Source organism: Girardinichthys multiradiatus, chromosome 12, assembly GCF_021462225.1.
Source record: "Girardinichthys multiradiatus isolate DD_20200921_A chromosome 12, DD_fGirMul_XY1, whole genome shotgun sequence".
Taxonomy (NCBI): Eukaryota; Metazoa; Chordata; class Actinopteri; order Cyprinodontiformes; family Goodeidae; genus Girardinichthys; species Girardinichthys multiradiatus.
The window spans coordinates 202,369-214,407 of NC_061805.1; the positions used below are offsets into that span (position 1 = coordinate 202,369).

Consider the following 12,039-nt stretch of genomic DNA (forward strand, 5'->3'; position numbering starts at 1 on the left):
TCAACCCTAGTTTGGCTTTCTCTGGGGAAAAAAAGACAACACTAAAAGCAATGAAGATACATATTTGGCTTTGATTCATGTGACTTCTCTGACAGCACACGTCTGCAGCAATGAATGTAGTTTGTTTAAGTCTGGATGTTATTTCCAGACTTTCCAGAATCGACTATCCAAACTAACAAGGCAGCCATGTGCACTGTACAGAGCATGGTTTTCGATGCCCAACTGGGGGTTTGAGAGAACAGATCATACACAAAAAAGCACACAGAAGCAGTGATCCAGGAGTACTTTCTGTGTGAAAGAAAAAACGTTGAAGGCCATAGTAGCTCCTTTAAAGGTTTCATCTAGCAGAGACAAACGGCTAAGCAAAAACTCTGAGCCAGTTTTCAAGTCTAGAGCATGAAAGCGAGCACATACAGTTAGTCACAGTAAGTTCAGTCAATAGCTATGTCTAGGACTCACCCTCAGCACATAGGGGCACAGGGGGGCAGCAGGAGAAAAATGTTCAAAGTAAAAAAAACTTTATTGGTTGCATTTAAATGAAGGCAGGAGTTGCACTATTCTTTCTTTTATTGCACTAAAGTTGCAATAAAAGAAAGAATGTTGTAGCTGTGGTCTTGGACATGAGAAATGGTCCTGGGTCCAGCGGAAACAATGAAAATGTGGTCTCAAGACTGGTGTTGACATGTGGTTAAAAAAAGAACCATGTGGTTTGTTTCCTACAACACCATCAGAGCCATGAAATATTTGCTTCTGCGAAATTGTGTCAATACTTCTTAAAAAATACTGTTTCAATTTACTGTGATATCCATTAAACTACTGATGTTGGATTCAATTTATTTTACAACAGTTGTATGTCAAAATATTTAATACAGATACTTTTTATATAAATTTATTAAAACATTAATTTTGCCTTTATGGAACAGATTCAGAACATTATAGAATGGAGGTAAAACTTCTAATAGCAGACATACATGAAGTCTTATTGCAGTAAACAGGCAATTATTGAATATTATATTGTGGTATGGCTCAGTGCTGCTTACCTTTAAACTCCATGGCATGTAGATTACCCATACCACACATCATCACAGTATCACACCCTGCCTTGTGCTGAAATGCTTTGTCCTACTTTCAAACACCGATTCCTCTCACAACACAGCGTGTTGTCATGTTGCTTCCAGCACGGCTTTAAAAAAAAACTCTTAGGGAAAATAATGTTAAAACAATATATTTCAAAACTATTTTAAATAACTCCATCAGGTGAACATGAGCTCCTAACAACATGGGCATGTAAAATATTTACCAGTTCTAATGTACATTTTCACATGTTATGCTGAATGTTCATTGTTTTGTGTATTCTGTCATGGCTACAGCAGCGATATGGTGAATATTTTTCCTGATGGCGTTACTGTTTTGCTGGACAACATGGGGAAAAAAAACCTTGAAATGTTGCTCTTGAAAGATAATGAAAGTTTGTTATTGGTAAAACATTTACTGAAAACCATCTCTGCCTGTACTAATCTTTCTGTTTGGGCTTATTGTTTAAGTTTGACCTTTCGTGACATTTGGATTTTGACTGAAGCTCGTCTGCTCTCTTCTGTTGACAGCAAGCACAGGCGCAGTGAACACACGTCCAACCCAGCCTTCTCCTATTATCAAGAAAACAAGGATCTTCACTTCTATCGCTGGACTTCTCCGCCAGGTGTGATGAAGATACTTTGCATCATCATCATCATCATGTGTGTGGCTGTCTTTGCCTGTGTGGCTTCAACTCTGGCGTGGGACTACGACATGGGCATCATGGGAGGTGGAGGTGGCCTAATGCCCGGTTTAGGCAGTAGTTACGGCAACACCTATGGTGGCAGTATTGGCAGCGGTTCTGGTGGCTATGGCTACGGAGGAACACAAATGGATCCCAAATCTGGCAAAGGCTTTATGATTGCTATTGCTGGCATTACTTTCATAGCCACGCTAGTCATATTTATCTTGGTGATTTCGAGGCAAAATACTTCCCGTTCTTCAAAGTTCTACCTGGCATCCATTATCATCTGTGCCATTTTAGCATTTCTGATGCTTATTTCCACCATCGTCTACCTGGTGTCAGTGAACCCAACAGCACAAACCTCTGGGTCTGTATTATACAACCAGATGATCCAGTTATGTGCACAATACCAGACACAGAACCAGGCCCAGGGTATCTTTATCAACCAGTACCTTTACCATTACTGTGTGGTGGAGCCCCAAGAGGTGAGTTATAACTAGCTGTTATCTCTGAGACTGTGAGAGTTTTCATTTTGAAAGCGTGTGTGTTTGTGTGTGTGTGTGTGTGTGGTTGCAAGTGAATAAGTGTAACTAATTTGTACTGTAAATGTGCCTTATGCTGTCATAAAGAACAAAGTGCCATATTTTCAGTACCTACTGAAAGTATGGCAGTACCTGTTCCTGCTGCTTTTTTTTTTTTTTTTACTGGACCATGATTAAATATTTCTTCTACTTTTGGGATGAATACATAATTACTAAATCTGATGTTACAGTTTTTATCAATTGCCAAGACACATTTCTTGAAAGCTACTCTCCGTTTTCCCAAACTGTGAACACAAACCGAATTTTCAAGATACATTCACAAAACCTCAGACTCTTCTTGCAAAAGCAAACTCTCACCTCAAAACAGTTCAATCTGTGCTCAAAACTGAACTATGTTGTTAAATCGTGCCCCAAGTTAATGAAAATCAAAAACAAGACTTCATCCACATCACCGGCTACATTTTCTATGGCCAGGCAACGGACGGAAAAACCCCTGTCATGCCGTGTCCAGGCTTGGCATGCCTCCACACCTATGTCACCACAGGCTAGTTACATGGCTTGCAAATTTATCCTGGTGTAAGGTTGGCAGTCGTATACCTTCCAACACCACAGGGAGAAGAATTCTTCAATTGGGTTCAAGAAAGGGGAGTGTGGTGGAAGGCAAAGATTGATAAAACCATGGTTCATATTGAACCACGCTCTAACCTGGAGGGCTCTGTGAAAACTTACATTGTCCCAAACAACAACATAGATGGATGTTCATCCTGCTGCCCTAACAGAGCCTCTCGTATGTGATTGAGGAAAATGAGGAGCTGGTGAGTATTGTACTGCCCCAGATTGGCATGATGGTGGACAACCCCATGACTGCTGATGGTACCACACAATGTGACATTGCCACCACGGTGCCCAGGGACACCCACAATGGCCCGTTGGCTAATCACGCTATGGCCTCTCCTCCGTTTGGTGAGATTGAACCCAGCTTCATCCATGTAGATGTATTCATGGGGTCTTTCTGTTGCATCCAGTTGAAAGTCTCTGTAGAAATATATATAGTTTTGTAGGTGATACAGAATAAGTGATTTAGACCATTACACTGGATCACTACTTACAGTTGTCAACATTGAATGTGTCTGGATATATACCAACCTGTACGTACTAGAATCTTTGCACTTTGACTCTGTCTGAGTTGCGATCAAAGGGCACTTTTTACAGCTGTTTCATGTGCAGTCTATTTGCGCTTGAGGACACTATCAACAGTAGAGAGGCTGATACTGTTGATACCCTCAAAATGTACATGGTCCTCAATGATCTTCTGCTGAATTTCAAACAGTTTACTGGTGTTTTTCTCACGGACCACATCGTCAATTAGGGTCTAGATATTTGTAAATTGTGAAATGTTTATCTTTTGGTTTAAACCTGCTACATTTAATATTTTGATGGCAAATCAAATAAATCGGATACAATGGATCTTCTTCCTTTGGACTTGAACTAGGTGTCCTTTTTAAACGCCATTTAAAACCAGATTTTTAAAATTTGCTTTTTATTAATTTCCATAGTTTTTTATGTACTGTCAGCTTTTGTGAAGCACTTCATGATTTAATATTTTTGAAAGGTCCTCTGTTAATAAAGTTGTACCTACTCCTTGGATCCATCACAGTAGACCACACAAGTTTGCCTGAAATGTCTAATTTTGTGGATGACTGCCTTCATGTCCTCATGCATGTCCTGCAGGCCATAGCAGTTGTCATGGGCTTCCTGGTGTTTGTTGCCCTCATCATCTTACTGGTGTTTGCTGTGAAGACTCGCTCGCTGATCCAACGTTGGGGCCCTGACCGAATTCTCTGGGAGGAAGTGAAGGCTACCTCTGGGCTCCACAACAGTGTGGGAGAGTGGGTAAGTGTGAATGACACTGTCATTCTAAAAACTGATCACTTTCCCTAAAATGTTATTCTCTGCCTCATGACAACTTGTGTTTCTTCAGCCTCTTAGAAAAGGATAATAAAAAAACACGAGAGTGTAAAGGAGCTTTAATTTTAACCTGCTGGCTTTGCTACTTTGTATAATGGCTCTAAAACAATGATCAGAGTTCAAAGTGTAAAGCACGCTAGTGTTGCTTCGGATCTGGTGATAATATAGATGTTCCAGAGAAACTTTTGCATTTTTGGCACAGAATGATGCCTGGCTTGCATCATCTGAACCACAGTACAGAGAATAGACCTGAGTAAAGCTTTAGATTGTGAGTGGCAGTTTAAATACCGCAGTGGCGTTCCCAGTCTGCACTGGTCACTATCTTTTAGAAGTGATCCAAGGAAGGAATAGTGATGCAGGAGCTAGGTTAATGTTTGCTCTGACAGAAAGGAGGTAGAAAGCACAGTGAAATGCAGTTCTTTGCGTTTGTGGCTGCATGAACGCAGAGAAGATAAACTGCTGAACTGTCCACCCCTGAAAGCACAAACAGCAGTGGAAGGAGGCCTGCTCCGAATAATCATCTTTTCTTTGACATCATGTGAATTACTGGGTACCTGTGTGTTATAAACCTGGGAAACACTTAGTAACATAATGCACCATACAAAGAAATAGAACACATGAATGGTTTGTGAAGCATAATGAGGTTGACATATTCCCCAGATTTGAAACCAATCTAACATCTGTTGGATGTGCTGGACAGGTCTCATTTATCGAGGCCCTTTCTTCACAACTTCCACGACTTATGATCTGTTGCTAACATCTCAGTGCTGGACTTTACAGCACACTTGACAGGCATCTAGAGGTCTTGACGGGTCAGGGGAACCAACACCCTGCTGGCCATGTGGTTGTAATGCTAGTCATGACTGATATTGCATTAATTTAAATTTCAATTGAATCATGTATTTCCTGAAATTGTTGCATAGCACATTATACTTATTTATCAATACAATATATAAAAAGGCTCCAAGTTATTGAAACAAAGTTTGTTTTATACAAAGAAAAGTGCAAAAGATGAGATCATGAGAGGTTACTTAGGGAAACTCATTTGTATTTTGGTGGAGGCTACACAACTAGTTCAATTATGCAAAGCAAAAATGTTTTTCAGTGTGAGCAGTGAGCTGGTAGACTGGGTTGGATAGTTTCATTTGTAGTTTCTGGGTGTGGTCTGTTTGGCCACGCTTGGTTTCAGGATGATATCCTGAAACTCAGGAGAGGGGTTAAGCACAAAGCAGCTTTAGAATCAGCTTTTATGGCAAAGCGTGAATCCGGTGATGAGGGGATTAGGAAAATGACTTACTACCCAAAACAGCCTTAAAATTCAGCAGAAAAAGATATATTCTAGAGTCTATTTTAGAGACGGAAAGACAACATTGTCAGGCTTCCTGTTGACAGTAGCAGTGGCGTCTGTGGCATTCAGACATGCAGGAAAGGGTGGAAGAGCCGGTTGGGCCTGGTGAATGGCTCATCCACCATAGTGTTCATCATAAGATATAACAGGTTACCTTGGAGTAAACAAGAACATATACAAAGGAAGCCTCAGAAGAACTCGTGGATTCAAACTGGGAAGGCAAAGAACCAGAAAAAAAATGATGAAACCAAAATAGTCTGTTTTTCTCATGTACTTCAGTAAAAGGCACACATTTTTGTATTCTAAATTATTTGTGGATTCTCTCACTCACTACTACAATCATGGAGTTATTCACAATATTAGTCCCAAAACAGGAAAGATATTTCATAAAAATAAAAAACTAAAGATAGTAAAAGTATTACTTTACTGGTTTTGTGACGTGTAAGGCTGTTTTTGAGTGTTTTAATTCTGTTTTTAAAAAGTGAAAGAAATCATTTTTGTGAGATTGTATAAAATTGACTATCTGATTAAAATTTGCAGTAACTCTATTTTCTTCCTTCAGGTGAACAAGGTGTCAGGGGAGCCAGATGTGTTTGTGAATGACCCTAATGATAGAATTGGGGGTTCAAGAGACTATCTGGACAAGCTGGACCACAAGAAGCCACTGTACCTACCAGGGTAAGCTGTGAAACATCTAGCCCTCATTATTCAAACCTAGGTTTTCATGATCACTACTTTTTATGATGATAAAAAAGATATGTGGTATGGCTCCTACAAGAACATAAGAATCATCAATCCTGTTTGCAGAGACTCCGACATAAGCAGCTTTGTGGAAAGCTCCAAGCCAAGGCTGAAGGAATATGATGCTGGCTTTGAGTCTGGAGATGACTTGGAGGAAGACAATTTCAGTGTGTGAGTGGACATTTTGGACTCTCATAGTCTGTGGTTAGACAGATGATCATCTTCTCTGTTTAAAATGTCTTCACTGAGAACAAAGAAAAATTATTTGTTTGTGTGCACAAACTTGGCGGAAAGGGCTGATTCTAATTCTAGGGGAGAAGTCCACTTGAGCAGTGGATCACAAGGATGCTCTGCCGTCCCTGTGATCCAAATCAGTTACGTTTATTTACACTATATAACTCCGAGTCACAACAAATGTTGTCTAAAGGCACTGTACGAACTAAGACAAACTTGATTTATCACAACACATCAATCCAATTCTACACACTGATGGATTCAAATTGAATTACATGGATTCCAATTTGATATAAATTATAACAGAATTCAGTCTAATTTAGTTTACTAGACCATTTGGAAAACAGTTTTCTACCTTAGGAAGCTAAGGCAATAGCATCGAGTCATTAATTTGTAGCAGTTTCTCCTCCAGTCTTGGAACACATTGTGACTAATGAGCTCTTGGATGGGTTTGTGCAGACCCAGACATGCAGTTAGAATCCTACTTAAGTTTTTAGTTCAGTTTCAGTGTTAAGTTTAATATGAGGGTGGATAGAGTTTAGCTTGCTCCTAACACTGTTTACAATAGCTGTTAACTCTTGGTAGGAAAAAAAAGTAATGAGTGCTTGAGTTGAGTTAAGCTCAAATAAATTAGTCCAACAGTGTGCAATTGTTTAAAAACATTCAACCAAAGTGCTGACAGGATTTAACAGAGACTATTGCAGTAGAAATCATGTAAAGTCTTGAAAGCTGATTTTATTTTGCTGTTGTTTACAGTTTGTTTCCATCCATTATGAATGAGCATGAGCGTCTAACCTACAAAAAAGAGTTTGACCGGGACCATCTTGAGTACAAGAGCCTGCAAGCTGAATTGGATGTCATAAACCAGGACCTGGCTGACCTGGAAGGATACCTGGACAGGCACCCTGAGAGGAGCCCCCAGTTCCTGGTGAGGGTGGCAGGTCATTTTGTCTGGTTACAGTGACCCTTTTGACTTCTCTGATTTCTTTTGTCTGATACGTTAAAGATGTCAGAGATAAAAAACGGTAAATACAGAACCAGTCACTAAATTAGAATATTATTGAAAAATTAATTTATTTCAGTAACTCAGTTCACAGAGTGAAACACGTTTATATAGATTAGATAATACATCAGACCAATAAAAAATACTTTTTTAATAAAAAAATGTGGGCTTAATGAAAAAAATGTTTAATCCTTGCTTAAAGGTTATTTTTAAAAGGTACTTTTAATTTTACAAGCCTCATCGGAACACATATTCTGATTTATGAAATATGACTGAGTACAAGTGAGATCAAAAGAAAAGGTGTACAAGACGGTGGGGTGAGACCACATTATTGTATGGTTTAGAGACAGTGGAACTGAGGAAGAAACAGGAGGGAGAGCTGGAGGTAGCAGAGATGAAGAGGTTGAAGTTCTCTCTAGAGTGACGAGGATGGATAGGATCAGGAGTGAGGAAATTGGAGGAACAGTTCATGTTAGATGTGTTGGAGATAAAGCCAGAGACGGCAGACTGAGATGGTTTGGACATGTAAGGAGGAGGGATGGTGAGTACATGGTTAGAAGGATGCTGAGGCTGGAACTGCCAAGCAGGAGGCCAGGAGGACAACCAAAGAAGACATGTATGGATAGAGTGAAAGAGGACATGAAGGTAGTGTGTGTGTGAGAGAGAAGTTTCAGATTAGATGGAGATAGATGACTCGCTGTGGTGAACCCTGAAAGGGAAAAGTTGAAAGAAGAAAATGACTGTAAATGACAGCTACACACATTCCTGGCTTTCTTTTTTTGGGTTTGTTGGACTTTTTTTCTTTGATGTCAGTGACTCCATATGCAGGAGTTGGTGTAGGTGAATTAGAAGCCTAATATGTTTTGTTCAGTGCTTTAATATTATGACTGCAGTTTAGGAATTGTTACATGAAAGCAGAAATATACAGAGTAGTTGTGGAGCAGCCATTGGTCTCGTTTTAACATAATCAAAGTTGTGTGTGAATGTGTTTTTCTGAATTGTAGCACTGATGATGAATTGGTCTAATTTCAGGATGCCCTAAATGAATACACACGAGTCAAAAACTTCAAGAAGGTAAGCCAAACTCACCAGTGAACCCTGTTGATGTGTATGAAGTGGATTTTTCCACCATGTCGTCTGTGACTATTGTGTTGAGAACTACAGTTTATCTACTTTTCCAAATGTATACATCCTTGGTTTCTCTCCTCAAGGCATTCAGTCTGTCTGAATCTTTTTATGTTAACAGTGGAGGCAGGAGGCTAGACAATAGTCGGTACCAAGTTTTTTTTAAATGGCATATTTTAAGCAGTTGACTAAAGTGCTTCAAATAGAATATAACTGTAATAAAAATAAATAAAACACAGAAGAGTAGTCATACATCCTCATGAGGACAACACAATCGAGGCACGTGACGGATGAGCCGGGGTCCCACCCTGGAGCCAGGCCTGGGGTCGGGACCACTCTCTTCTACTTTGGAAGGGCCCACGGGGAGAGGCGGTGAGCTGGGGTGGGTTTGCTTGTTGCCCCCCAGCTTAGCCGTCTCGTGTTGGGGTTTACCCCAGTGGATGCGAGGGTCACATCCCTGCGCCTTCGGGTTGGGGACAGGTCTCTGACTGTCATAGTGCAGAGTACCCGGCCTTCTTGGCGTCCCTGTCGGGGGTGCTGGATAGTGCCCCTCCCGGGGACTCCATTATTCTGCTGAGGGGCATCAACGCCTACGTGGGAAAGGACAGTGACACCTGGAGAGGCGTGATCGGGAGGAATGGCCTCCCCGATCTGAATCCGAGTGGTGTTTTGTTATTGGACTTCTGTGCTAGTCACGGATTGTCCATAACGAACACCATGTTCAAACATAAGGGTGTCCATCAGTGCACTTGGCACCAGGACACCCTAGGCAGGAGGTCGATGATCGACTTTGTTGTCGTATCATCAGACCTTCGGCCGCATGTTTTGGACACTCGGGTGAAGAGAGGGGCTGAGCTGTCCACTGATCACCACCTGGTGGTGAGTTGGATCCGCTGGAGGAGGAGAAAGCCAGACAGACTTGGCAGGCCCAAGCGCATAATGAGGGTCTGCAGGGAACGTCTGGCAGAGCCCTCGGCCAGGGATGTATTCAACTCCCACCTCTGGGAGAGCTTCGACCAGATTCCAGGGGATATTGGAGACATAGAGTCAGAATGGACCATGTTCTCCGCATCTATTGTTGATGCTGATGCCCCTAGCTGCGGCCGTAAGGTCTGTGGTGCCTGTCGCAGCAGCAATCCCCGAACCCGGTGGTGGACACCGGCAGTAAGGGACGCTGTCAAGCTGATGAAGGAGTCCTATCGGCTGTGGTTGGCTTGTGGGACTCCTAAGGCGACTGACGGGTGCTGTGAGGCCAAGCCTGCCACAGCCCGGGCTGTGGCAGGCTTGGCAGAGGCAAAAACCTGGGCCTGGTAGGAGTTTGGTGAGGCCATGGAGAAGGTCTACCGGTTGGACTCAAAGCGATTCTGGCAAACCGTCCGGCACCTCAGGAGGGGAAGTAGGGCTTCGCCAACACTGTTTACAGTTGGGGTGGGAGGCTGCTGACCTCGACTGAGGACATTATCGGCCATCCGGTCCCTGTACAAACGGAGGAGGAGTTTGGTCTGCATTGCCGGCACTAAGTCGGACCTGTTCCCGGTGCATGTTGGACTCCGGCAGGGCTGCCCTTTGTCACCGGTCCCGTTCATAACTTTTATGAACAGGATTTCTAGACGCAGCCAAGGGCCGGAGGGGGTCTGGTTTGGGGACCAGTGGATTTCGTCTCTTCTTTTTGCAGATGACGTGGTCCTGCTGGCCCCCTCTAACCAAGACCTACAGCATGCGCTGTGGCGGTTCGCAGCTGAGTGTGAAGCGGCTGGGATGAAGATCAGCTCTTCCAAGTCCAAGGCCATGGTACTCGACCGGAAAAGGGTGGCTTGTCCTCTTCAGGTTGGAGGGGAGTTCCTGCCTCAAGTGGAGGAGTTTAAGTATCTCGGGGTCTTGTTCAGGAGTGAAGAAAAAATGGAGCGGGAGATCGACAGACGGATCGGTGCAGCTGCCGCAGTACTGGGGGCATCGTGCCGGTCCATTGTGGTGAAGAGAGAGCTGAGCCAAAAAGCGAAGCTTTCGATTTACCGGTCGGTCTACGTTCCTACCCTCACCTATGGCCATGAACTTTGGGTCATGACCGAAAGAACGAGATCACGGATACAAGCGGCTGAAATGAGCTTCCTCCGTAGGGTGGCCGGGCACTCCCTTAGAGATAGGGTGAGGAGCTCGGCCATCCGGGAGGAGCTCGGAGTAGAGCCGCTGCTCCTCCACATCGAGAGGAGCCAGTTGAGGTGGCTTGGGCATCATATCGGATGTCTCCTTCCTCGGGAGCTGTTCCAGGCACATCCCACCGGGAGGAGGCCCAAGAGACGCCCAGGACACGCTGGAGAGACTATGTCTCTCAGCTGGCTTGGGAACGCCTTGGACTCCCCTTAGAGGAGCTGGAGGAGGTGTCTTGGGAGAGGGACATTTGGGTGTCTCTGCTGAGTCTGCTGCCCCCGCGACCCGGTCCCTGATAAAGCGGAAGACGACGAGTACGAGTGTGAGAGTAGCCATTTAAAAAATTTTTCATTTGTGTGATAATCTTGCTGCTCCTGCAGGTGTTATAGAACACCTAAAAAGGTTTTGTATTTTTGGTTTTTTCTTTTAAGCCATATTTCATTGCTGAACTTGACTTTGTCTCCGACATGTCAACCTATGTTTATGAAAGGTTTAAAGTGTGTTCTTTTCTTGTCAGTCCCCAGATTACCAGACGAAGAAGAGGAGGTGCAAATATTTGAAATCCAAACTGTCGCACATCAAGACCAAGATCAGTGAATATGACCGCCGACCCTGAACCTTCTGCTGTGACTTTATTTGAAGCATATTAACTAATACCTGTAAAAAGGATTTCTTTACCAAGTCTTTGTATTCTCGTATGACTAAATAGTGGATTGTTTTGTATTTTAGAATGAGGAATATTTTCTAAGTGCAGTTGCTGTGTATAAAATCCACTGTATTTAGCTTTTAATCTGGATTTTCACAATGAGTTATTTTATGGATTTTAATAGAATCTTCCTTCCTTTATAACAAGTTAAAGCAGGTCTCACGGTTGTGTGTATAAAGTAAAGTCTTGAGGCATGAACATATTGTTATTGTTGTACCTATCATGTGAATCTTTTGAATTTGAGATGGTTTCCTGTAGATTTTTTGGTGTGTTTTTTTTAACAGTATTTTCTTTCAGCATATGTTAATGATGGAGCAGCAGCTTTCTGGACAAAGAAAAGTTAAAGTGAAACTTGGTGATTATTGATGTAACTGTCCTATCAAGTGTTTTCCTTGCTGTAATAAAAACAATGACATGGTATTTAAGAAGTATAGGAGTCTTTTCTTTCGCTTGCGTGTCTCTAGG

General features: G+C 42.5%; 1 protein-coding gene across 1 annotated transcript in view; it reads left to right on the forward strand.

The window, feature by feature from the left end:
• marveld2b (MARVEL domain containing 2b) overlaps positions 1-11,994 on the forward strand; it is a 30,389-nt gene extending 18,395 nt beyond the window's left edge. The window contains 8 exon segments of the mRNA XM_047380250.1: positions 394-429; positions 1,605-2,244; positions 4,033-4,194; positions 6,180-6,295; positions 6,425-6,529; positions 7,349-7,520; positions 8,628-8,669; positions 11,386-11,994. Coding sequence (XP_047236206.1) covers positions 394-429; positions 1,605-2,244; positions 4,033-4,194; positions 6,180-6,295; positions 6,425-6,529; positions 7,349-7,520; positions 8,628-8,669; positions 11,386-11,484 — 1,372 coding nt within the window. The 3' untranslated portion in view covers positions 11,485-11,994.
• The last annotated feature ends 45 nt before the right edge of the window (positions 11,995-12,039 follow it).